Source organism: Myotis myotis, unplaced genomic scaffold (genome assembly GCF_014108235.1).
Source record: "Myotis myotis isolate mMyoMyo1 unplaced genomic scaffold, mMyoMyo1.p scaffold_m19_p_18, whole genome shotgun sequence".
Lineage (NCBI taxonomy): Eukaryota > Metazoa > Chordata > Mammalia > Chiroptera > Vespertilionidae > Myotis > Myotis myotis.
This window is the reverse complement of record NW_023416322.1, coordinates 38860796-38888248: the sequence shown is the minus strand read 5'-3', so window position 1 is coordinate 38888248 and position 27453 is coordinate 38860796. Positions and strand designations below refer to the sequence as shown.

Here is a 27453-nt window from a genome sequence, read left to right as displayed (position 1 = left end):
TCCTTTTATGGACCTGTTGGAAGCATCGGAGGACTGGACATTTGTTCTAGGTGGTTTGGACAGGGTGTCATTTAAAAAGATCGAAATCAGAATAACCAAGTCCCTTGACCTCCTCCAGCCAGGGAGGGATCAGCCTGCCGGGGAATTGAAGCGGGACCTCCTGGCTCATAGGTCAATGCTCAACCACGGAGCCACGCCGGCCGGGCTCGGCTGTTTTTCCACCGCTCCCACCATATCACCACCAGGCATGGCCCGACATTGGTGAGAAAAGACAGGGACATGCACGTCGTGTACCTAAAATCCCCCCCACAAGGCCATTAGACGAGGCTCTGTGAAGTTTCTTCCAGTCCCCAGGAGCTCACCTGTGGGCTCAGTGTTCTATCTCCCATCTCTCAACTTAGTAAAACAGCCGCCACGGCTGAATAAGTGGGTCATCGGCCCAGCTCTTTATCTCGCGGCCGCACTCCCTCAAACGCCTCAATCAGGACCCAGCGCTGCGCTGGCGCCTTTGTTATTAGCCTGCGTGGCGGGGGTTATTCATTCTCTGCCGCGTCTTTGAAAAGGACGGGAACAATTTGGAACCTGGTTCCCGCGGCAATCCTGGGCCTGTTTCAGGTGCTGGAGGTGGAGGTCACTGTATTAATACGACCATCAAGGAAGGCTGTCATGGTAACGCATCGCATCAGTTCCTTGAAGCGCGGGAGACAAAGCCGGAAAGAGAAACTTTCAAGTCTATAAATACAGCCCAGCATTGCTCAAGCAGACGGCTCCCTGGCAAGGCGGCCGAGATGTACGGCTTAGAACAAGACCCACATGGAAAAGGAACAGAAAGCGGGCTCGGGGCGATGTAATGGAGCATCGGCCATAATGGGAATCAGTGGCCCTGCAGGTCACAGAGGGAAAGAAGAAGACAGGCAGCGATAACAAAGTCCTGCCGTGCCCTCTGAGCACAGGCGACCCCTCCCTTGGTCTGCTTTTCTATACCTTCCAGAAAGGCCTGGTGGAGGGAAAACAAATCAAAGTCTCCTCATTCACATTTTGACAATAGATTGAGGTCAGGCAAGAGGAAATGGGTACGGCAATCAAGAAACCCACCCAAATCAAGTTAAAGAACTGAGTAATGCAGCTACAGGCCCGTGACTCTCATCGTCCAAGCTACAGGAAAAGCAAGAAGATGTGGCCCTAGCCGGTTTGCCTCCGTGGATAGAGCATCGGCCTGCGTCCCGGGTTCGATCCCAGTCAAGGGCACATGCCCAGGTTGCAAGCTCAATCCCCAGTGTGGGGCGTGCAGGAGACAGCTGATCCATGATTCTCGTCATTGATGTTTCTCTCTCTCCCTCTCCCTTCCTCTCTGAAATCAATAAAAATATATTTTTTTAAAAAAAGATGTGACAGAGGGAGGAAGAGATGATCCTTGCTCCTGTCCTTTCACTGTGAAAGTTCTGAGCATTTTCTGAGACTCACATGGGAGGTGATGTGGGGGGAGGTTTACCTGCTGCTGCGCTGGGTGGCCGCTGCTGTGATCAGAGCTCTCACAGCACGTGGCCAACCGAGCCCTTCCATCAGGACCACAGCCTTCATCGGAGTTTGGGCCCCACGGGATTACTACCACCATCCAGCAGAGGCCAAGGTCATCCCGGCCACTCCATCTGAGAGCACCCCTCCCATCAGGGGTGCAGCTTCTAGGGGGGGTCTTGGACACACCATAAATGAGCTCTTTTTATCACAGGTAAAATGGTCCTTTGGAATAGTCAGGCTGTGGTCGAAGCACTATTAGCTTTGCGTGTCGAGGACTCCTATTTTATCATCATACAAGGATTCATTGTGCCCGGCACACGGCAGTGTGCCTCTGGGACCAGGCTAAGTGCTGCAGAGGGCTTTGAAAGTGAACCCTCTGCATTTACTGAGATGGCACCCTCCAGGCTGTGAGGAGAGGAGCGGGACATGCTTCATGTCCACACGTCACAGAATGCGTGCAGAGCGCTCAGCGTGAGGCGGGTGCACACAGACAGGCACCCGTGCAGAGGGCTGCTGCTAGGTGCACGGTGGACAGAAATCCTTCCCAGTAGATGTTCCATCCGCATCTACACACAAGATGACATGGAGGTGATGCCAGGATTGAGTGTTTATCCGGGGCCGGTCCCACCCGCTGGTGGTAGATGCCCGAACCTTGTGTTGAGAGGGACTGTGAAGGTCGGTGTGGCAGTGCCGTGGCTAAGTCGCTGTGTCTTCTACATATAGAGGAACGGGACCGGCGCATTCTCCATTCCCGACCCGCACCTTCGCTGCCCGGGGCCATAGTTGGTGTCTGGGCTGATCTGTATCGGGAGCGCGGCCAGGAGGTGGTGGGACTCTAGAAGGTGTGACACTGCCACTCGCAAAGACCTCGCCGCGTCACAGTCCGGTGACAGGAAGCAGCGCAGCAGCCAGTACCACTGAGAATCGACGGCGGATCTGCAGATTGACTTCCATCGTCTTGAGGAGCATGGAGTACAGCGCTGGGCAGCCGCCTTCCTCCTTCCTGGAGACCTGGGTTCTAGACCTACTGCTACCCTAACCCTCAGCTTCCGGCGGCAGAGTTCCTGAGCTACCCTCACCCTCTGGTGGTCCCCTTCCTACCAGCGCCAAGTAGAACAGATTCCACGAGGGTGGTGTTGGTTCCACGTGCCCTTCAATTCCTTGTGGGCGGTACTCAAGGGTCTGTCTTTGATCTCAGTCTTCCTGTGTTTGTACCCCCAGGAAGATGACCCAGCTCCTTCATTCCAACATCTAGTGCTTCCGGTCACCCCGAATCCCCATGGCTCTGCACCCGAAAACTCGCTGTCTCTGATCTCGAGTCGCCAAGGTGTCCCATTCTCCTCTCCCCGCTCTTCGCAAGGACAGCGGTCCTTCTTCATGGCTGTGGCTGACAGCCTGCGCCAGGCCTTCCTCATCTTATCTCTGATGTTAACAGAGGGGCGGTCCTTTCTGCTGGGGGGTCCTGGGCGTTGCAAGATATTCAGTAGCCTCTCTGGCCTCTACCCACTCGCATGCCCTTCCCGGAGTCGTGACAACCAAACAGATGTCTCCAGACATTGCCCAGTGCCCCTTGGGAGGCACAGTCACCCTCCATGGAAAAGCACTACTTGATGGACAACCAAAGACCTCCATTCGATGGTCATGCCTCCAGTTTCTCCAGTCCTCCTCCTAATTATTCCAAAACCCCTGCTGTCAGATTCAACCGAGAACATGCCATGCTCATTTGCATATTCCCCTCCCCCAACTCACAGGGCCCTTCCTCTCAGCCCCTTCCGGTCCGTCAATTTATTCCCAGACACAGTCAAGCGCAGCAGGAGGCCTTCTGCGGTCCATTTCAATCCCTCGCTGCATTTTTTTAAAACATATTTTTATTGATTTCAGAGAGGAGGGTAGAGGGAAAGACAGAAACATCAATGATGAGAGAGAATTATCTATCGGCCACCTCCCGCATGCCCTCCACTGGGGATCGAACCAGCAACCCGGGCATGCACCCTGACTAGGAATCGAACCTTGACCTCCTGACTTATAGGTTGACACTCAACCACTGAGCCACACCAGCTGCACCCCTCACTGCATTTTGTTAACATCTTTTCCTCTCAGCATCCTTCAGCGCCGTTGCTTCTCTTCCTCTGGCTTAAACACTGCTGTTCTTCAGTGTTCTACCTGCCGCCTTCATGTCTACGTCACCTCTGTTCCACCAGGATCAGGTCTTCTATTCCCGCACCTCACCCGTGGTAACCATGACCACCCTCGGCCCTGCTCCAAATCGGTATCTCCTGGGCCGTTAACCAGCTGATCCCGCTAAGAACAAGACGCGACACCCTCAAGGTCCAGAGATCTTCCCCCAAAGGAAGGTTCGCTTTCTTCCCTTACCACACTCTGCCTCCCACCTTCGTTTCTTCATCAGTTAAACGGTGATGCGTCCAAATACCAAAGCGGGAACCTCAGAATCTCTCCTCCCCGTTTCAAATGACCCGCCCCCAGACCTGTCCCTTCTCTGCTCCGGTTGCTCTAACTCGGCCCCGGCCGTTCTATGGAGGTATCTGGGCTCCTGGCCTCCAGCCTGGCCTTGCTCTTGTCTAGCCTCACCTTCTCCCCCTTTAAAACACGGCCCTGCTCACCGGTCTCCGCCCGCCCGCACTGCCCATCACCTGGACTCTGTGGCGAGCTACCCAGAACCTTCACCCAGGCCACGGCTTACCTTCCCAGTCTCCATCGTCTTTGCAGCCACACCAGCCCACTCATCACTCACTCACTCATGGCACGTGGCTCCCCCAGGCCCCGCTGAAACCACAGTAGGTATTTTAGCAGAGAGAAGGCAGGGAAGGTCAAACAGGTGTCTTAGGATTTAAACAGGAGAAGAGGAGACAGCGAAGTCCCTCTGAGATGGTGACAGGCAGCAGGAAGCAGCCCATGCTAGGGCAGAGGGTGACAGGAAAGAGGACGGGTTCTGAGAAGCAGAAAGTCTGGAGGAGGCCCCACAGCCCGGGACCTGCAGGCCCAAGGAGGGGCGACGCCCGGCTGCTGCTGGTGCCTCCCACAGGCTGGGCAGGGGCCTGGCAGCTGGAGCTCAAACTCTAGGGCAGGGAGGCTGCGGGCTGGGGCGGGAACCTCTAAGGGGGACGTGAAGAGGTTCCGAACATGCTGAGCCCTGACATCCAATGCTGGGGTCGGTGGGGAGGAGGGGCCGCTGCTGGGGTGATGGAATCCGCTGGGAAGAGCCCTGACTCAGGAAAAGGGAAATCTTCCTCCCCCTTCCCTCCCTGCCCCTCCAGCGCCCCCTGTGGTGGGAGCCAGCTTGCAGGGTTCCAGCCTGGACCTCCGCAGGGGTGGGTGGGTTTAGAATTGAGAGACATTTGCTACTCTCTGTGCCTTTACTTCTCATTTCCCATCCATGATGCTCTTTCCACCCACAGCTGCCTGGTTCATGCCTCTATGCAAACACAATCTCCTTTCTTTCCTCTTATCTAATCTCCCCAAATCATTAGTCACACCAGCATCTGAGGTCCCCTGCAGTTTGCAAATACTTCCTTTAGAGTCTATATATATAGACTCCTATATAGAATACTATAGATAGATAGATAGATAGATAGATAGTGTTATAATCATTTCTGTTTATGCTCATTTGTTTGTTTTCTGCCAAACGGTGAGCCCCTTTAGGGCAGGTAGGGCAACAGCTGTAAAGCCTGGCAGGGTGCCCGGCACACGGCAGATACGCGGGTTGAGCTGGACGGAATCGATAAGGGTCGTTTAATGAAATTAACATGAGATCCTTTCTCATATATATTTTATCTTCCCAACCAGACTCGAACGCCTCAAGAGCAGAGCTTTAGATTTCTTTGCTTTCTTTGTGGTGTTCAGTACAAGGTTTCCAATGCCGGCGTAGAGCTCAAGGAGAGTGGTTAACCACCTAGTTTATTCATGAAGCGCCATGATTTGATTCCGAGTGACACAGAGATGCAGCATAAGCTTATGACTCGCAGGTGAGACCTGTCGGTAGGTTTAGATGTGTTCCTAGCACACGATCCCAACAGAGTGTGCTGTGCGGATAATCAGGTTCTGTCTTTGTTGGAAGAACAGCCCAATCAAGAGACCAAATGCAGTATGTCTGACAGTGAATTCTAAAGGAAGGAAACATATTCTACGTCTCTTTTTTCCCCCCTGTGCCTCTCTTACAGAAAACATATCCCCCCCCCCCCACTCCATGCGGCTACATCTGTTCCTCCTATGTTTATTAAATTTCTCACAATGATCAACATCAATCAGTAGATTATGTAAACATAGGAAAAGCACTGAATTTTAACTTAACCACCACCTTCTTGAGAAAAGATACTTCTCTTCAGCAGCTGAACTACATTCAGGCCCAAGAAGCAGCAAAATCGCTTTTTCTTTTTTTAAGGGGGCATATTTAATTAACTATTGATTTCTTCTCAATTATTCAAGGCAAGCAATTATCGATATTGATGGGACAGATATCTCCCTAGCTCCCGGGCCACAGTGAGAGGAAGTGTCCCACTCAGCCATCCGCTGCCTGGGACAAAGCTGTTGAGAATCTTTACCTTGAAATGGAAACAGCTATTGGGATCTGTTTATTCCACGTTTCCCGAATGAAACAGATATTTCCTGAAGTGTAAGCAAAACCAAATCCCGAAAACCCACGCATGCTCTCCAAATTAACAACCACCAAAAAAAAAGAAAGCGAAGGTTTTGGCCCTGATCTCATTTGACCCTGATCTCATCTCTCACTACTGGTATCCTGGGCCTCATGACGACTGCTCTGGACATTTCTAACCATGGCTCAGAAAATGCTGTCATTTGGGTGTGGCCCTCCCGAGGTCCACGCCACCCCATGAGAGGTCGCTTGCACACTCCTCGGCCATTTCTTGTGGAGCCAGAACACCCCCTTGTCTATCAAGACTTAGAGCTGAGGAGCTCAGTGGGCAGTGCATCACTTGCAGGCAGCAAGCGCGAGCACAGTGGACAATGACACCAATACCTCGTACAAGCGTCGCCAGGTGGTGGCCTAGGAGCGGTGGGCGGTGGTAACACGGGGCCTGTGTGGGCCACGTCGTGATTAACCTTGAGAGCATCCAGCAACCGTTCCTCTCGGCTCACTTGCACACAGAGCATTCGCGTGTCCGTAAGAAGCATCTTTGCGAGGTGACATGACCACTGACCAGGAGTAAGGACCAGGCAGCATTCTCTGTTGACTAGTACTTGGGAGGTGGGGTTATCTTTTTTACACACTTTTCAGTTGATATTGAGTGTGCGTGTGTGTGTGTGTGTGTGTGTGTGTGTAATTCACATGGTACCCCTGGCATTTTTTTAAAAAAGGAAAATGTTACAATTTATAAAAAAAACGCCTTTTTCTGCTCTGCCCCCACGCCCATCCCAGAGTTTCTACAGATGAAGTGCTCCAGCAGCATATGTTGCTGGAAGTGTTCTTGGCGCTTGTCCTCTGTGTTGCTGTCTTAATTTCCCCCGGTTCTAGTGAAAACCTGCTAAATCAGTGAAACCTTGATTATCTAAAAGAATAAGAAACATGTGGCCTGAACAAGAATACCCAGAATGCTGAAGAAATAAGAAATTATTAGAGATTGAAAGTCACGTGGTAGGGACCTGGAATGGACTTCCGTCTCTGGCATTGCTGGTCTTGAATTGTCAAACAGATGCGATCCATCAATGAACACAGTGAAATTTTTGCTAATCAGGGTTTCACGGTTGCACTTCTTATGGCCCCCGGAAACCAAGGCAACCTTGGCCTCCAGGTCCCCAGTTTACAAGAGGATAAATACCACCATAGGCTGCCGCGGGCAGGAGTGACTGCTCTGCCTCACACCTCTCCATGAAACAGCTTTCTCCCTCCCCACCTGGCCTCCTCTGCCTGCGCATGCCGCCTGCCCTGCGCCCCGGCCCACCCAGCCCCTTCCCTTGGCTTCTGTGCGCATGCACGTGGCATGGGGATCGCCTGCGGGGAGAATGTCACCCCCTTAGAGGTTCCTGGTCACTTCGCCGCCCCGCTTTGCATTCTAATTAGCATCATCTGCCCTTAAAGCCCCGCCTTCCTGCATGAGGCACTTGTCCTTCAAGAGCCTGGAGGCCACCGCGGGCCCCCTGAGAGACCAGGAGTACGATGCTACCTCGCTCTGGATAGCCCGACATGGACAAGGATACTGTCCCAGATTGCACCAGAAATCCATAGGAAAAGAACCGATGGGATGCGGGGGAGGGAGGAGAGGCAGCAAACTAGTGTTTGGAAATTGGAGTCACGTGCTTCGTGTGCGGCCGGGGGGGTGGGGGAGTGGGGGAGGAGCGAGATCCGTCCATCAATTGCAATTTTTTTAAGCTGCAAACATGATGTACCCGATGCACTGACACTGATTCTGCTTCTCCCCCTCCCCCCGCCCCCTCCTCCCCCTCCCCCCTCGCCCTGCAGCCAACGTCTGCGACAACGAGCTGCTGCACTGCCAGAACGGCGGCACCTGCCACAACCACGCGCGCTGCCTGTGCCCCGCCGCCTACACGGGCGTCCTGTGCGAGAAGCGGCGCTGCGAGGAGACCGGCGGCTGCGGGGCGCGCTCGGGCCAGGGGGCGCCCCCGCGCGGCCACGCGGCGCTATTGCTGCTGCTGCCGCTGCTGCCGCTGCTGCCACCCGCGACCCCCACCCCGACCGCCGCGCCGTTCGCCGTCTAGGCGGCGCCGCAGCCACCAGCCGGCCCGGGTCCCGGGGAAGCCGCCGCCGCCCGCCCCAGCATTCGCTCCCGACCCAGATCCACACTCACACCCCGCGCCCACGCAGCGCCCGCCCCGGGAGGCCCGACTGAACGAAGCCATATTTCTCAGCCGTGGACAGCGCCTCCAAGTCAACTCCGGTCGTTCCTGACTCGCGAGCGGGCAGCGGCGGTGGCGTCGCTGCAGAGCGAAGCGCCCGTGGGACAGGCTGGGACGGCCCCCCGCGCAGGAAAGACCGCACCAACGACCCAACCAACCGCACCGAACCGACCGGCAGAGGCGTGTGCGCTCCCGCCGTGCGCCCAGCACCACTGCGCCCAGCGCGCCTGGCCCCACCACGCGGAGCGGTCTTTGCTGGCCCGGCACCTGCCGCGTGGCCCGCCGCGGCCCCGAGCCCCCTCCCACCCGTGCTTCATGGACGTTGCTGTCACCCTCGTTGGTTGGAAGGTTTCTTGTCTGATGTCAGTGAACGCGCCTGTGCAACAGCCCCTCCGGCGCTCGGCGGGCCTCCCAGGGCCGCGTGCCGGGGAGCGCACCGCTGTCCAAGGGCGGCCGACGGGGAAGGAGAAAGTGTATCTATCCTTTTGTATTCAAATGAAGTTATTTTTCTTGAAATACTGTACTATGTAGATTTTTTGTATTCTTGCCGATTTGTGTTACCAGACAATCTGTTCGCGTTTCCCCCGTCCGACGCAGCGCAGACTGGCGTTGTGCTTTGTCCTCCCGTTCTGTTGTGCGGTTTCTCTGTAAGGGCAACGCGCGCGCCGGCGTCCAAGCATATCCGTTTACATATAGAACGAGTGTAATAAGATTCCACCAAAGGACATTCCGTTTTCTTGTTTGCTTTAACCCGGGAAGAGTTAACGAGTAACCAGTTCCTGCCTACGTACTGCGCTTTCTTAGGAGGCCGGGAGCAGCCGCCGAGCCGTGTCGCCCTCGCTTTGCTGCCGTCTACGCGGTGGACCGATCACGCTCAGCCGGCGGGTTTAGTGCCCGGGACGGCGGAGGGTGTGCGCTAGCTTGGACACCTTCTGCAAAACCTGAGACTGTTTCCGCTTTGGGGAAGACGATAACAGGAAAGAGTAAATAAATCTAAGCGATTGCCAAGCTTATGCCAAAGCCTGTTGGCAGAGTACGAAGAGACTTTTATTTTTCAGCCATGCTATTTTCACAGACCGATGTGACCACGCGACTCCAGGGAGGGATGCTGATGGATGTACCTTTCCAAGCACAGTGTTTACAGGGAGTGTGGTGGGGGCAACCTGGGGACCCAGGGAAGTGGCAGGGAGTGGAGTGTTCGCAATTGGACCTGGAATATATTCAAACTCTCTAGAAGAACTATCAACCATCCAGCAGCGAGTAGACATGACTGCTGGGCCTGAGAATAAAGTTTGTTTTAAGTACCACCCAGGGTGTGATCAGTTCTTGTTTCTGCCTTTGATTAGGCCAATTACTGGGCGAGACAGCGAGGGGAGGCGGGTGGGGACAAAGGCGGAGGTTCCCAGTGGGGGGCCAGCGTGGGTGCCACTCCAGGTTACCAATGTGGCCTAGCCGCCTCCGCTGCCGTCAGAAACAGCATCAGCCCCGGCCAGAGACTTCAGGACAGTGAAGTCCTCCATGACCTGGTCGCACGATGAGCTAAGACAGTGTTGGGTGGAAGCCTGCTCTCTGAGTCCCTGACCCCGAATCCCCCACTCCCTGTGTCGCAGTTTTACGAGGGGGGAGGAGGGTGGGCACCAAGGGGTTGAGGGGATCATCTGATAAATTACACCAGATGAGGGAACAGTGTGTCTTATTGGTTTTGTTCCCAGAAAAAGCCAGTTCGAAAAAGGCAATCAAAGGTAAACAGGTAATGCCCGCCCTGCCTGTCACCCCACGTCTGGGTCGATTGAATGTTTGTTATTCAAACCCACAGTCTCTCTGGATGTGACAGTAAGGGAAGATGGACATGAATTAGAGCCAGCGTGCCAGTCAGAAACTGGCAATTTACGTGAGAAGCATCAGCAGCAAATTCTAGATCAGGCTCAGCCGAGAACCCTCCCGAACTGCCAATAGCTCCCAGGCTCGGAGGCTGCTCATGATGAGGCGGGTTTCCCGGGGGAAAATTGGAGTGGAAGGCGCCTTGGAGTTTATTAGCACGAACCACAGGCAGCCCCTCTATTTCCGGCCACGGCGCACTTGGTATCACCCGCTCGTGGCTTTGTCCTGAGGCTCAGGGGCCAGTCTGCACATCCGGGTATCGGGGAGGCCGCGAGCTAATTCTAAAATTTAATGAAGGCCTGATCGGCATCGCTGCATCTGCATTTTATCTCTAGGAGGCTCTACGATCTACGTGGTGAGGAACAGCTTGCGGCCCGTGTCCTGAGATACAGCTTTCTGAATTTCCTGCAGCGATGTGATCTGCTTTTAATAAAAATTCACGTTGGGGTATAGAGCCAATGTGAAATGAAATGCTCTTTTTTCTCTGGATTCTCAGATTCCTCTAAACTTTAGCGTCTAAAGGGGGTGCTCCCTGAAGAACCCCATCCCAGTGGGTTTTATTTGTCTGCTTTCTGGCATTCCTGGGTTGTAGGCTCAATTCCCCAGTAGGGGGCGTGCAGGAGGCAGCAGATCAATGATTGTCCCTCATCATTGATGTTTCTCCCTCTCCCTCCCTTCCTCTCTGAAATCATTAAAAATGTGTAAAAAATAAAATTTTAAAAGTTACAGGTTGGGAGAAAGCAGACGGGCCTCACTGGGTGGAATATGGGGACTTCTGAGTGGAACGGGGCAGCCGTGAGGAAACCCCGAAATCGCCTTTCGTCTTATCGAGTTTGCTCCCCACCATCAAGTCAATAACCCAGATTTACTGAGATGTAAAGTCCCCACATTCTGAAGTGGGAAGCTCTGTGTTAGATGGGAAACAGGCTGGTGCATTCACCCACTGTCAGCTACTAAATACACCCCCATTTGGCAGTTTCTCTGCTCCCAGAATGACACAGACTGTGTGGAACCTTGAGCTCCGTGTTCCTTGTACTTACAGACGGGACGCTGTGTGTGACCTGGCGCCATTTAAAGCTGCAGTTCCCGAAACTTCCCGAAACGGAACTAGAGTTCTTTCCCCTCCATCTTTATCCCCAGGCTTTGTCGACAAGGACGGCAGCAATGAAGCTGATGACTAGCGCAATATGAATCACCAGGTAAAACTCCAGGGTGATTTTTTTTTTTTTTTTTTTTTTTTAGCAAATTCAATGGGACAGCCTTAGTCATACAGGGGAATGAAAAATACAGAGAAGGAACACCCCCCGAGTTTTGATCCAAATATCTGGTTGTGAACAATTCTTTCTTTGTCTCCGGAAATCAGGACTCGATTCTGCTCAATTTTCTTCCTAAGAAGTATCCAGTGTTTATCGGGCACCAATATTGCCCCAGGTCTGACCATTTCCATGTAAGAGAACATTTCCCTTGTAACTGTATTTTAACTTTTTTTACACTACAAGTAGTTCTTCCCTTTAGTTACCTAAAATAGATGCCAACAAATTCCACATAAACTGCCCATAATCATAACCTGATGTCCGGAAGAATTACAAAGGCCAACTATCATATTTTAAATTTTCGCCAACAATCTTAGGGAGAGAGCGAACGCTTTACAACACCTGGTAGGGTGTGACTCACATGTTACCTTCTTCATTTTGCTTCTGAAAAATCAAATAACTAAGAAACCAGACATATATCTTCTATAAGTCGTTATTGCAGCCCTGGCCAGTGTTTCTAAGTGGTTAGTGCGTTGGCCCAGCACCAGAGTCTTGGGTTTGAGTCCCGGTCAAAGGAATGTATCTGGGTTGCAGGTTTGATTCCCAGCCTGGTCAGGGTGCATGCAAGAGGCAACCAACCGATCTTTCTCTCCCTCTACCTCCCTCCCTTCCACTCTCTCTGAAATCAATGGAAAAAATATCCTCGGGTGAGCATTAATAACAACAAAAGAGCATTATTGCATTTAACTAGAAATGAGAAACTAACATTTATGAAAACCTTATATTAACATTGAAGACTGCCAGCTATTTGAGATCTATTTTGGCAGAAAAATTCTGCCCCCAATACATTTTTTTAAAATATATTTTATTGATTTTTTAAGAGAGGAAGGGAGAGAGATAGAGAGTTAGAAACATCGATCAGCTGCCTCCTGCACATTCCCTACTGGAGATGTGCCTGCAACCAAGGTACATGCCCTTGACTGGAATCGAACCTGGGACCTTTCAGTCCAAAGGCCAACACTCTATCCACTAAGCCAAACCAGTTACGGCCCCCCAATACATTTTTAACATAGGCCCTAAAACAAGAAGACCTCATTGATTTTAGGATGCGTTGATAAGATTTATATATTTGAGGATTTATTTAACAAATACCGAAATCCCCCCTGTATTTTCTCCCGCCACCCAAGAGCTCTTCGTAACTGAAGGATGCATGCAAATGGTGTGGGAACATCGAAAATGAGGTGATGTGTTTATTAATCTGAAATGCTAGCTGGTAAAATGGGCGGTAACTCGGCGAGGCCTAATTATGTGAGCACTAACGATGTCGGTGAGCTGGCTAGCGCACACCAGGGAAGTGGAAGTAAAAACAACTCCCACTTTCTTAACCTGGTCCCATTTCTTCAGAGGCGGCCCTTGCAACTAGTATTTACTGCGTGAGCTATGCATTCAATGGGAAAAGAAACTGGGAGAGGGCCAATAATGACCGCCCCTCCTACGCCTGTCTGAATAGGCTCAGGTCCCAGCGTGACAAGAAAGCGGCCCATTTCCTTAAAGACGAGCTGCACACGCGTGTGCCCTCCAGCCGCCCTGCCCAGAGAGTAGCGCCCGCTAGCTTTGCTCTTCCGAGGGGCGTCCTTCTAATCTAATAAAAGACGGGAAATGGCAGGAAATCACACACCTGGAGTCCCGCCAAGAAGAGGCAATTCCCTCTGCCCAGGAGGCGAGGACGTGATGCCATTTCTGCCCACTGGACGCGCGCTCTGCGGGAGGCCGTCCTGCGCGGGAACCGTTTTCCCTCTGCCCGTGGGAAACAGCGAGCAAACACTCTCCCAGGAAATCGCATTTTGCTACTTATCAGCCATGCGCCGCACCCCACGAAGCCCCAAATCATTGTTTTGGCTCCCGTGGGGTGATAAACACCTGGAGGCAAAGAGATTGGCGCCATCGCTCTCTGCCTCGTTGTCGCTCTCCCTTTGGAAAAAAATTAGTCTCCGAGAGAGGATGCCGCTGCCAGGAGAGCCTTTCGTCGGTGGATGCCTAGTTCCGAGGCCCCCAGCTACACAGCTCACTCATTAATCTAACAGTGTGACCAGGATTGCAGCAGTTCCGCACGCACTTAAACACGCGTGTACACCTGTGTCGTTACAGTTCCTGATGGGGAGAGCAGTCGGTCTAAGTGCGTTCTTGTCGCTGGTTCTCGCTCTGCCAAGTAGGCCCAACAGCACAGTGGCAGTAAGTGCTTCTTAAAAACCTGACTTCTTCGCCAACCGTTCAAACCAGATTTGGGGAGGGCCAAGGGAATTCTAGCAGAGAAGTGCTGTAAGTCATGTGGAAGGCTCTGTGGATATATATGATTTTTTTCTGGGTAGAGGATCTATGATACTCTATTTTTAAAATATGTTTTTATTGATTTTAAAGGGACAGCAAGGGAGGAGGAGAGAGAGAAATATCCATGAGAAAGAGAAACATCACTCGGCTGCCTCCTGCACGCCCCCTGCTGGGGATCGAGTCCAAAGACCCGGGCATGTGCCCTGACTGGTGACCTCCTGGTGCTCTGGAGGATGCTCAACCAACTGAGCCACACCGGCCGGGGCTATCCTCTCTCTATATGTATTTTTTTTAATTTATAAAAGGCCTAAATATGTAAGGATGACTGCTCTACAACCTAACATTAAGGTTTACCCCCACTGTGGGAGGTCCCTTTGAATAATAAATTGTGGACGGGACGTGAGAGAATAGCGCGCAGGTGTTTGAAAGCACGTGTTTCCCAGTAACCGGCTTGCTCATCCCCTACTGGCCTCCTCTCCCCTCGGCGGCTCGGCACCGCATGCCGGTGGGAGGGGATGCGTGCTCACTCCGCCCCTGCTTGTTCTGGACACCGAGCGAGCGTGAAGCAAAGGGGCGATGGCCCAGACCAGGAGCGCGGGGTGAGCGCCGGCGGAGAGACTGGGCAGCCTTGGCGATTGCTCGGGGCAGCGTGTGGGGCCGGGAGACTCCGTGCTCTGGGGCCCTGCCTCAGCCTTTCTTTAGGGCAGTGGTTCTCACCTTGGCTGCACATTAGAATCACCTGGAATTCTTTTTAAAATCCTGATTTCTGGGCCTCGTCCTCCGGAAATTCTGTTTCTTTGTTATGGGGTGGGGCCACAACATTAGTAACAAAGAAACAGAATTTCCAGAGGATGAGCCCCAGAAATCAGGATTTTAAAAAGATTCCCAGGTGATTCTCATGTGCAGTCAAGATTGAGAACCGCTGCTTTAGGGTTTGTTTGAAGGATATTGGTTCCGGTAAGGGGCCCCCCAAAAAGCTCTTGAGAGAATCTCTGTTTCTGAATCATTTAAATAGTTGCATTAATATTGTGATAATAGCCCTAACTGGTTTGGCTCAGTGGATAGAGTGTCGGCCTGTGGACTGAAGGGTCCCGGGTTTGATTCCAGTCAAGGGTATATACCTTGGTTGCGGGCACATCCCCAGTAGGGGGCGTGCAGGAGGCAGCTGATCAATGTTTCTCTCTTATTGATGTTTCTCTCTATCCCTCTCCCTTCCTCTCTGTAAAAAATCAATAAAATATATTTTTAAAAAATATTGTGATAAAAGCCTCATGCTTCAGCCCTGGCCAGTGTCCGCAGTGGTTAGAGCGTTGGCCCACGCACCAAAGGGTCCCGGGTTCGATTCCCCGGGGAGGGCACATACTCAGGTGGCAGGTTCGATCCCCGGCCCCGGAGGGCGAGTGCACAGGGAGGCAATCCATCGATGGAAAAAATATCCTCAGGTGAGGATTGACCAGCAACAAAAAAAGCCTCAGACCTCATCATCAGTTCCAATTCCAGCACGGAGATTTGGCCGATTGGAAATAAGTCATTTTTTCGTTCAATATGAATACGTACCAATGTCCATGTACATTCTCACTTTCCACACACTAGATTTTCACTTGCAGTCACATGCCCGGGTTAGGGAACAGGAGTGAGGGCTACCTCCAATTCAAGGCAGACAGCACGGGGTTGACTGGGGACGTGCCACTGAGAGGCCCTGACCACATCAATTCCAGTCCCTCCCCTTAGTCAGATCCTGTCACCGAAATACAATCCCACCCTCACCAGTCGGAAACAGGTGGTCTCGAGTGTGTTCCCAAGGCCATCAGAAGCAGCGCCCACTCTGTTTCCTGGGTTGCAGACATTTTGCTAGAAAGGTTTCCAACAGTTTCTTTCCCACACTTGTCACAAAATGTTTTTAAAACTGAAATGTGTGACAGGGGAACACACTTGGATGGAGCAGCACCGAGTCATTTTGGGGGCTGCTTGGTTTCGTTTGTGTGTGTCTCCTGGGTTACAAGCACGAGATCAAGAGAAGAGGTCTAGGTGTCTAATTGTCTTCCTGGTTCTTTGTGTTCTGGGCACTATTCCTACTATTCAGGGCACTTACGTCCGTCTGTCCCCTCGACCTGCCCTGTCCCAGTCGGTGGCCACTGGCCACCTATGGCTATCAAGCCCTTGACTGTGGTTGATCCAGACTGACAAGTCCTGGGAATGTAAGAGATTCACCAGAAGATGTCAAAGTCTTGGTACAAAACAAACAAGAAATGAGTATGAATTATCACCTGTCATTCTCACATTGGTTATATGGTGGAATGACAATATTTTGAATATATGGGGTTAAATAAAGCACATTCTCAGAACTGATTTTAACGCTTTCCTTTTGCTTTTCTAATGATGCTCCCAGAGATTTTTAATTACACGCGTGGCTCACATTATATATTGCCCATTGAACAACACCGCTCTAGACACCCAGTGTTCCCATCTGTGAAATGGGGGTAAGAGTAGCATTCTTCAGAGTTCACGGGAAAATCCAATCGAGCAAATGCCCGTGAAGTTACTGGGTAAAATATAAAGTGTAGAGAGAGTCTACAGTGCTGATGACCACGATGGCGATTCTCAAGCTCCAGCTCCCCCTGTCAGATTTTTCTGGAAATGTTCATGGACAGGCCTTGCCATGACTCTCTCTAAAGTGCTCCCGGGCGATGAATGTGAGGCAGGACCTGCCCAGGGAGCTCACATTAGCAACAGTGTCAGCCAGGGGGTCGCCAATGCTGAGAGGTAATGGTAATAGCAAGACACCGGTCGACTTTACTAGCAGCCTTAGGCCAGGTACTGGGGTAAGTTAAGTGCTTTTACCATCTTGATTCTCAACACAGTAAACCCTCGATTTTGCAGACCTCGATTTCGCAGACCTCGATTTCACAGACCTCAGATTAACGGACAAAATTTTCAGTCCCTATGTCATATGTGAAAATAAACACCCTGCTAATTTTAAAATGCTTTTAACCAGGATTTTTCTTATAATTAAATTGACAGGTTATTTTTTTGTTATTAATCCACTGTTATTTTTAACAAATGTTAGCGAACAGGCCGTATGTTGGAAAAAAAACACTGTAGTAATTTCGCCACCATGACTAAATATTACATACCTACAACTCTAGTCGACATACTTAAATCCAAGAATCACTGCTCATAAACAATGTTTGCGGAATGACTAGCACGTGATCCGCCGCATGACCAGCGGTAATTGGTTCACTGGCCCTGCCGTCAGGAGGCGGGACTTGCTGCAGCAGGTGGAGCAGGTGCGGCCCATTTCCCACGGCGCTAAGCCCCGCCCAGCCGCGCCCTTCTGCTCATCAGGTGACGGGTGAGTGCCTGCATTTACTAGACCCGCTGAGTCTCGCTTTAACATGATGGTAATACATATAGACAACTGTTTGTGAAATTAAATTTTTCGTACATACTTAATTTCAATTATATAAACGTGTCTACATAAATCAAAACAGGTACACTAACTAATTTGTCCATTCTGTAACATACACCTTCAGGAAACCTACTAATTAGCCCTGATGAGTCCGTTATTTCGAGGTTTCACTGTACTACACTGCAGCTCCGAGCACGAGGTGGACTCGTATTTTCCTGCCTGTAAACTTGGATGCTTCTGATACGTTGTGTGTGTCTACACTGAATGGAAGGTGGTAAAACGTGGCTTCCAGCAGCAATTCAGTGGACAGGGCGGAAGGTGAGGCGGCCGTGTCTGGGCGGGCCGTGTGACCACGGATAGTGTACAATGCGGAAGGGGTGAGGGCTTCTGAAGTTGGCTTCAAGGGATGTCCCTCGCCTGAAGTTGCACCTGCTCAAGGATGACTTCCAAAGAGAACAGTCTGTTTCACTCCATCCAGCCATCTGTCAAGATGGACTGCTCACCCCACGGCCCTGGACCCAAGACCCTCCTTCACGTTGGCCCCGGACGCCTCTCCACCTAAGAAGCCTGAAAATGCCCCGCAGGTGACCACCACCTTGACTTGAGTTCGATCTTTCTAAAATCTGGATGCCTTTCCACATTCTCCACCATAGAAACCTTAGCCCGGTGCAGCGCCGCCTCTCGGAGAACCCTGTCAACAGCCTCACCCCTGCGTGTGAGTTACTCTGATTTACTTGTTATCTCTCCTACCAGGTTGTTCTTGTTAATACTAACATCTCTCTCTCTCTCTCTCTCTCTCTCTCTCTCTCTCTCTCTCTCTCTCACACACACACACACACACACACACACACACAGAGGATCTTGCATATAACAGGGCCCTATACACTCGTGCTCCAATATTTATTGAACACCTATTCTGTGCCGGGCTCTAAATAATTAGAGCAACAGAGTATAATACAAATCCGGGTGCATGTACCTCTTGTTCTAGCAAAGGAATGCAATTTGAAGAAAATTGCTGTTAAAGAATATAAAGAACTACAACAACCCGGACCCCGGAAGAGAACACATGTGCATGAAAGGGTTGCAGGCTGAGTCGCATTCTAAACGCTGCAGGGAGCGCTTGTGATGAAAACCGGTGGCGTGTGCTCCTTGAAAAGCAAACAGACCTTCATAGTGTCACCAACGCAGCCCGGCTTACCTGTTCTAACTGCAGGTCCCGCCTCTCCGTGTTCCTCGTCTGTGTTCCTCCATCGTCGTCATACTTCGCCGTGAGCGAGCCTTTCTCAGACTCCAGCGGGGCCCCAAAGGCGCCCGGAGGGTAACACAGCCCGCGGGCCCGCCCCGGGGTTGTGACTCCGTGGGTCTGGGGTGGAGCTTGAGGGTTGGATTTGCAACGAGCTCCCAAGTGAGGCCGATGCTGCCGTGGATTTAGGTTCATTAAACCACCTCCTGCGGTTCACACAGACCCCCGTGGGGCTCCCCCGAAATGCCCTGCCTGGAGGCAGTTTCCTCACACAAGGTGGGGGAGAACAGAACGAGATCACGTCGTGCATGGCGCCGTCGGGTCTGAGGCCCCCATCCCAGAGATGGGAGCGGAAAGCCACAGTGTCCATGAGGCCGTAGCCCAGGTGGAAGCACGCGCTTCATCAGATCCCCCACCGGGCGGTCCTGGCCCATCAGAAACGCTGGTCTCCAAACTCCATGCTTTCCTGACCCCGTGGCCAGATCACAGGCTAGCGCAGGCCGGCCGCAGGTCTCGGAGGGGGTCTGCAGGGAGAGAGCTGGCGGAGGGGGTCTGCAGGGAGAGAGCTGGCCGGAGGGGGTCTGCAGGGAGAGAGCTGGCGGAGGGGTTCTGCAGGGAGAGAGCTGCCGGAGGGGGTCTGCAGGGAGAGAGCTGGCCGGAGGGGGTCTGCAGGGAGAGAGCTGGCGGAGGGGGTCTGCAGGGAGAGAGCTGGCGGAGGGGGTCTGCAGGGAGAGAGCTGGCGGAGGGGGTCTGCAGGGAGAGAGCTGGCGGAGGGGGTCTGCAGGGAGAGAGCTGGCGGAGGGGGTCTGCAGGGAGAGAGCTGGCCGGAGGGGGTCTGCAGGGAGAGAGCTGGCGGAGGGGGTCTGCAGGGAGAGAGCTGGCGGAGGGGGTCTGCAGGGAGAGAGCTGGCCGGAGGGGTCTGCAGGGAGAGAGCTGGCGGAGGGGGTCTGCAGGGAGAGAGCTGGCGGAGGGGGTCTGCAGGGAGAGAGCTGGCGGAGGGGGTCTGCAGGGAGAGAGCTGACGGAGGGGGTCTGCAGGGAGAGAGCTGGCGGAGGGGGTCTGCAGGGAGAGAGCTGGCGGAGGGGGTCTGCAGGGCGAGCTGGCCGCGCGCACAGAGCCATGGCCCGGCCCGTTTCCTCGCTTCATGCAGTGATGCCATCAGAGCGCCCGCAGGTCGCCTGCATTGTCCCTTGCCTGGAACGCGTGGGTTTTCCTAAATGGAGGCCTTGGGCCGCCCCGAGCCGGGTCCCGACTGCGAGAGGAAGAGCGCCGAGATCCATCCGCGGCGTCTCCTCGGCTCCTGCTGGCAGCTCCCACGCCGAAAAGCAAAGCCTCCGCGGGACCCCACGAAGTTCAATGCCAGCCAGTCCTCACTCCTGCTCGCGGCCAGCGGGCTCCGTGGCCTCGCTCCGTGCTGTGTCTCTAACCACTAGACGGGACCGTGCTCAGGAATGACCTGTGAGCCGGTGGTGAGAGCGCGCTGGCCTGCAGGCGGCTGGCCCCGAGCTGCCCTGAGGGTTGGAGGTCGCGGTCCAGGCAGGACGCATCCGAGAGAAGGGCGCTGTCGCTGACCGCCCAGCGCTCAGCCTGCCCTGGAGCCTGCAGTGTGGTTCCCAGGGGGGAGCCAGGATACCGGAATGGCTTACGGGCCGGAGTGGATCGGCCTAAAGGAGCTGGAACTGATGGCCCCCGGAGGAGAGGGCGGGGAGAGCGCCTGCGTCCTTGCCGACCTCGCCGGGGCCTGCACCTGCACCTGCACCTGCACCTGCACCTGCACCTGCACCTGCACCTGCACCTGCACCTGCACCTGCGGCGGCTGTAAGGCGCGAGCCTTTCACCGCGTTCCCAGGGGCGCCGCAGTCTCAGGCCGCACAGCGGGCGCTTCGGACATGGCCTCCGCAAGGATACAGAGTGCGGGGTCTCCTCTTCAAGGCGGGGAAGGGCTCTTGTGTCCCTGAAAAGGAAAAAGGAGATGGTAAATTCAGGGGGAAATGTGGTCCCTTAGGAGACCCCCCCCAGCCCCAGGCCACTCTGTCCCCTGGAAGCGAGAGCCTTCCAGAAGCCAGACACCTGCCCCGCTTCGGGGAGGACGATACAATGGGCACCGGGGGACGTCGCAGTTACCCTCACGAATAAAGTGTTCCAACAGCAACATAAAAAGCCCGAGGCCGGTGACGCAGGGAATACAGAGCTCCTTGGGTTGTGTGGTGCCGACAGCAGCTCAATAGTTCGCAATTAACGTCACCAATAAGGCATCACGCCAGGAGGTGCTGGTTAGGAATGGCGGCTCGGTGGCGAGTTTAGATGAACCTGAATGGAATCAAGCGTGATGAGGTGTTGGCAGGGGCTAGGAGACTCCCTGCGCCTGTCCGTATGAGAAAAGAGAGAGACGCCAGGGTCACAGGCACACAGAAGGCACGTGAGGACACGGGGAAAGTGTGGCCACCTGCAGGCTAAGGGGAGGCCACGGAGACCCCAGCCCTGCCAGCACCTCGATCGTGGACTCCCAGCCTCCGGAACTGGGAGGAGATCATTTTGTTGTTGTTGTTCTAAGCTCTGCCCCATCTTTGGCATTTTGTTCTGGCAGCCTTAGCAAACTAATACACCGCCCATGTACAAACATCAAGAGAAGGGATCGTCCCCGCTTTGCAGAAAGAGGAGAAACATTTGAATTCTTTGGGAATGGCCTCTCGTAACGGTTTGCAGATGTAAGGGCACTGGTGGGCAGTGCCACCTGGTGCAATGGCATCATCACACATGGAATGAGCCACATTCAAGGACACAATCCGTCACAGGATGGATCGAGCGCCAGGGGAGTGTCCCCTGGATCCCGACACCAGGCTAATGGGGGGACTCGGCACTGTGGGGAGCAGGTCTGGCGTGTCTCGGGGCCACGGCTGAATGTTCTAACATCGTTTGGACACACAGGCGATAGGAAGGCAGCTCCCCTGTTGTGAGACGTGAGAGAAATAGGACCTCTGCCTGGGTCCTCGGCGGCCTAATGAAGTTCAGGCACGTTTTCCTGGGCTGGCGGCTGCCGCTCGCTTTCATGAGGGTGGAAGAGGTTAGCTCACACAAACCAGTGTTGACAGTGGAGAAGTAAACAAGAATCCTAATTAATGTGTTTGCTCATTAGACTCCGGGACGGGCGTTTCACCGTAACACATGAATTAGGTGATGATTCCGCACACATGTGCCCCTTGGGGGGGGGGTCTTCGGCGCCCTGTTGCTCATGCGTGGCCTCCAGAAACATCCTCAAGCTCTGGTTGATCTCCAGTAAGTGCCTTTCCTACCTCCTCTCCCTGCCGCCCGCCCCCAGCAGCTGTGGGCCCCTGAGCTCATCAGCGCTCTCAGGGAGCTGCCTGGGAGACCAGGCTCAGCACCTCACCTCCAAGGCGGATGCAGAGACACCCGGACGAGGCAGACCCACCTGCGGGGAGGCAGAGGGAGCTGGAGAAGGGGGTCCTGGATGGTCTAGGGCTCTAGGCTGAGTGACATCTCACCACCGCCCCCTTGCCAAGTGGAAAGAGCCAGCAAGAGGAAAAGGCAGGCCCGCCTTCCTGGTCATCCGATCTCCTGGACAAGAAGGGAATCAGCCAGCACAGGCCTGGCACGGGGCCTGCTCTTCCTGGGAGTCAATAGGAGTTGGAATCATTTGACCATAAAATCTTGAAATGAGGGCGTTCTCAGCTCTCCCACTGCAGGAGCAGATTCTGGGGGGCGGTGGTGTTTATGGGCCACAAAGACTCCAGCAGCTGGAAAGATCTAAGCTTGAGTTTTGAATAGTTTTGAATATTTGATAAATTATAAAATGGCTTCCTCTCCTCTTGCCTTTTCCTGCTGGGCCCCGGCTCTTCCCGGTCTCCCCCTCTGCCCTTCCAATGTCGCTGACCACTTCTTCGCAAGTTTGGCCTGAAAGTACAGTGATTCATTTTGGGGTTTTCTGTTGCTGTTTTTTTGTTCATCCTCACCCCAGGATATTTTTAGAGAGAATGGGAAGGAAGGGGAGAGGCAGAGGGAGAAAAACATCTATGTGAGAGAGACACATGGATTGGTTGCCTCCCGCATGCACTCTGCCTCCCACATGCGGGATCTAGCTTGCAACCTAGATACGTGCCCTGGACCGGAATCAAACCTGGCACCCTTCAGTCCACAGACCAATACTCTATCCACTGAGCCAAACCGCCTAGGGCTGAGTGATTAATTTTGCATTGGAGGGTCAAGTTCTTGCATGCCAGCCTACCGATGGGCCTTACGTACAAGGAATGAGCCAGGCCAATGGAAACGTTCAGTTGTTTAAGTGCGAGTCTATTTAAACTCCATGAAATAAAAGAGGTACAATCCTCATTCTTTCACCCCCAAGACATTGTGCTGAAGCGAAATCTTATGAATAGTAGCACATGAATACAGATCATGCAGAACACTTGAGTTTTAGAATAAATAATTAATGGAACTAGAGTCGGTAGGTGGCAGATAGTTATATATTAAGGGGCCAACTTAAACACTTTCATGCTGTTGCTGAATTTCTTATTTACGCCGAAAAAATGATTGCTCAGTCCTGAAGGAGCCGTAAACTTACACAGGAAAAGGAGACACTCGGCTGCAGGTCTCGGCCATCCATGGATGGCGTTATCGGCGAGAGAATTATAACTCTTAACTCTGTTAGCGGGAAAACCGGCCTGTTTTCCATTCAGAGTGACACTGTTCAAGATACAGGCATAACTGACATCTCTTCGTTGATCCTGAACTAAGATCTATCACAGGCTCTGAGAGAGAGTCTGGTACTTAATGTCAAACACGGGAAAAACACGCGCCAGCCCGTCACCGATGTTCTTGGCAAAAGTATGGCGGATGGAAAATTCAACATGAAGGGACTACTTGATGAGTTCAATCCAAGTGCCAGCCTTCCTGATGTAATTCCGGTTTTCCCAAACACAGGGTGACTTTCTCTCCTATTTTCTTGCTTAAATTCTCAGGACTCGGAGTTCAGGTCATCTGTCCAATAACCCCTTTCTGACCGCTCACCCCACCACACCACGACTGTAGTAACTGCCCCGGTGATGTATCGGCATAGATCTTGCATGTATTTTATCACCACACGTTTTTCATTTTGTACTGAAGTTTACTTTTGCATTGTGACGTTATCCCCCAAAACTGAAATCTTATATCTCATTCACAGGCCACCTTCTAGTAGGGGCTCAATAAAATCAGTTCCGTCATGGCGCTGTCTACCACACAATGAGCAAACTCTTCGGTTCGTCCACAACCTGCCCCCCATGATCTCTCCACTGTTACGACCATTACATTCCCTCATGAACCTGCTTTGCCACACAATCAAGTGACTTAGGATCTCCAGGACCTGCCCCACGTTGCCCACCCTGTGTCTTTGTCCGCACGGCCTCCATACCCTGGAAGTCCCAGCCTCCCTGATGTCATTCCCTAACCACACGTTTGTATTTTCCAGTCCGACCGGCATTTCAAAGGCCAGTTCTACAGACGATGCTCTTTCCAGCCCACATACTGGCTCCCTCCCCTGAATGCCCATCAGATTCCACCCGTGGCCTGCACCACCACTTTATCACGTAAAGTGCCCAGGAAAGGTTTGTGGGATGGACGGTAACGGTTTTACTACATCCCAGGAAATCCTTTCCATTCCCTCCCCGCCTCAGAAACAAGACACGAACCCCTCAGAGTCTATGAAATACTCGGCACCCTGTTCGGGCCCTATTAACCAGCCGCTGGGGCAATGAAGCCTCGATGTGGAAATACCTCTGTCGCTTTAAATGAATTATCAACAATCAACACCTGGCCGAGGAAAACCAATAGGTGTGCCTTCCTTGTCACTCTTGCCTTCTTTTCCTCCCTGCTGGATTTATTAATGCCCATCTCATCAGAGCTATAATAAGCCTGAAAATTAATGTCCGATGTCTTCGGTAGCTTAAGACTTAATTTATTCCCCAAGCCGTGGACTCTGGCACAATTAGGTTTTGATACATGGACATTTCTGCTTACTCGGGACTTGTCGGAATGGACTCCGCGTTTTGAATGGCCTCATAAATATATATTGAATTTAATTTCCTAACGTGCAAAACCCATTTCCCTGTTGTTGGGAGGTTTTTCAGTTTGGGGGTAGAGCCAGTTTCTCTAAGTATTTTTGTTGTGCGCCATTAATTAGTCCATAAATCACTGTGACTTAGAATCACGTAGCTTACCTTAAAGCCAATACACTTAGCCTGGGAACACGCAGGGCATCCTGCAAGCTCACCGAAGTCTTCCGGGGTTTCATTACGATGGCGTGGGCCACTCGGATGTGCATCACAAGTTACTAATAAATCGGCAGTTTACCCTGTATTTCTTTTTGAAAAAAATTACTTTTTGATTACACAACGACAGAGGTTAAAAATACCACTGGAGCCCCGCTGGTGTGGCTCAGTGGTTGAGCACTGGCCTATGAACCAGGAGGTCATGGTTCGATTCCTGGTCAGGGCACAGGCCCGGGTTTCAGACTCGATCCTCAGTAGGGGGTGTGCGGGAGGCAGCCAATCAGTGATTCTCTCTCATCATTGATGTTTCTATCTCTCTCCCCTCCCTTCCTCTCTGAAATCAAAATATATATATATCCCGGGAGGGGAAAAAAGAGAAAATACTGATGAACTAAAAGGTAGAAAGTTAAAGTCTCCTACTGAGAAACAACCACAGTTAATGCACGTATTTTTCATTTATGTATCCATTAGGCGTGTGTGCATGTGCGTGTGTACATGTGTGCACATGTGCATGTGTGCGCTGTGTGTGTGCATGTGTGTGTGCATGTGCTGTGAGATTTCCTCTCATTCCCCACCAAAAGCGCCTGGTGTGCTCCCATGGCCCTGGGCCGCCTCCTGCCTGTGCTGGAGGAGCTGTGGCCTGTGAATTCTTTAACTGGACAACAGGGGACGGGAGAAACGCACAGAGGGCGGCTCTCTCGCGCTGGGTGGTCTCCGTCACTTCCTTCCGTGTCGCTGGCTGTGCCCCGCGGCCCGGGTCCTGCTGGGGAGAGGATGGAGAGGAGGATTCCATTTCCTCTCATTGGTCACGGTTTTCACTGCCATTTGAACGGTAGGTGTCAGGCGGCCTCCATGTGGGGAAACGCCTTACCCCTGTCAGCATCCTCTCCACAGCCCGCCTCGTGCCCATGAACTACGCCTTGGGGTCGCTGCTGGCGGGAGCCCCTCCCTTGCTGAGGTGCCTGGAGATCACGTCCCAGTCCGCCTCCGCTGTCGTTCCAACAAAGCGGGGTGACCCTTTTCGGGGGGAGGGGCATGTGCTTTCAGGAGGGCGCTTTGCTGGGCTCACAATAAATTACTACCGATCAGCTGCATGACCCAAGATGCCTGTAACCTGCCGGTACATCTGGAAGGTCACATGATCCACCACCAGAGGATCCAACCCCACCCTTAGCCGGTCGCGCCCATGCTTGGCGGCGAGAATGGCGCAAACAGCACCTTTCTCTCTCCTTCTTCACACGGAGGCCTGCTGTTCTTCCTCTCCGTCTTCCTTGCGGTCTCTTTGCCCCCCCGCCCCCCCGCCCCCACCCCGCAGGGTCCCGGCTCCGTCTAGTGGTGGCTCCCCTGGAACACGTCTGTGGCATGCGTTCCCGGCTCCACTGACAGGAGCGGATGCTGCATAAATAATTCTTCAGCATTAAACCTCTGAAAGGCAAACAGACCCTCGTTTGCGAACATCGATCGTCTCTCACGCGTAACAGGAAGAGTAAAAACCTACAGCGCCCTGACTCCGTGCCAGGCACCTCCATGTATCCTCTCATTTAAGGTGTCTGAGGCCTATGAGCTGGACACTATCATTTCCCTGCTGACCTCAGGGTCTAGCAGGTGAGGCATGGAGAGTCATGCAGCTACGTCGTGAAGAACTCAGCGTCCACAGCCACGCCGTCTAGCTCCAGCGCCGGCCTGCGGTGGGTGCAGAGCGGGGCTGAGAAGGTCGAAAGGGCTGAAGTGAGCTGACGTGTGCATTGCCTGGCACACGGCACACTCAGTGCGGAGACGTGCGTCCCACCAGGGACAGACGGCACAGACCAAGTGGGCAGAGGAAAAGAAGAGGCGGCGGTTACCACCCACTCGTTGCCCAGAGAGAGTATACAAAGAACAAGGATGGGGTGGGAAGCTGTATTGAGAAGCTTTCTTTCCCTTTTCAAATACTTATAGACTGTCAAGAGCCAGGCCCTGTGCTCGTGGAAAGATTCAAATTAATTGTTGTATCAAAAGAGACCGAGGACGAGCGCTAGCCGGCTTGGCTCAGTGGATAGAGCGTCGGCCTGTGGACTGAAGGGTCCCAGATTCGGTTCCGGCCAAAGGCGCATGCCTGAGTTTCGGGCTTGATCCCCAGCAGGGGGGCATGCAGGAGGCAGCCGATCAATGATTCTCTCTCATCATTGATGTCTCTCTCTCTCTCCCCCTTCCTCTCTGAAATCAATAAAGAAATATATTTGAAAAAAATAAAAGGAGTCCGAGGACGAGGCATAAATGGATGCGCCATGATTAGAGCAAGACTTACAGAGAAGAGGGTGTGGTTGACCCCACAGGGGTGGGGCTCGGGGGCAGAAGGATGCCGTAGGCGAGCCATCGGCCGCAGGAGGGCCTCCACGGCATCAGACAGCTGCCGTGACCGCGAGGGACCTCGGAGTCACCTTTTCCCGAATCTGCCTGCCAAGCCGGCAGAGCCAGGTGCCACTCACAGATGTCTGAGGGCTATTTCTGGCCACAGCCCCCTCGTCGCTCAGGTGAGAAGCAGACACTGCTCACGACCGTGTGCTTAATGGAGTGTGGAGATTCGACCCCACACGGACGCGGATGCCTGCTTCCACGCCGGGGACTAAGTCGCGGCCTCTCCCTGCTCCACAAGGTCATGTTTGCTGCAGATACAGAGGGTGCTGGGCAGCCGCCTTGGGTTTAGAGTTCAGTGTGTTTGGTTTGTGTCGCCCCCGAATCCTGATC

At 53.1% G+C, this 27453-nt stretch overlaps 1 protein-coding gene and 1 long non-coding RNA gene across 6 annotated transcripts in view; one reads left to right on the top strand and one right to left on the bottom strand.

Annotated features, from left to right (window-relative positions):
* The window catches only part of NTNG1 (netrin G1), a 222192-nt gene extending 212536 nt beyond the window's left edge, over nucleotides 1-9656 (top strand). For all 5 annotated transcript variants that reach the window (XM_036344264.1, XM_036344260.1, XM_036344261.1 and 2 more), the window contains one exon: nucleotides 7955-9656. In XM_036344264.1, the coding sequence (XP_036200157.1) occupies nucleotides 7955-8211 (257 nt within the window). In that variant the 3' untranslated portion in view covers nucleotides 8212-9656. The remainder of the gene's footprint in view (nucleotides 1-7954) is intronic.
* LOC118673457 overlaps nucleotides 1-19393 on the bottom strand; it is a 46420-nt gene extending 27027 nt beyond the window's left edge. The window contains exon 1 of the long non-coding RNA XR_004973375.1: nucleotides 18419-19393. This is a non-coding gene — a long non-coding RNA (uncharacterized LOC118673457). The remainder of the gene's footprint in view (nucleotides 1-18418) is intronic.
* Between the last annotated feature and the right edge of the window lie 8060 nt (nucleotides 19394-27453).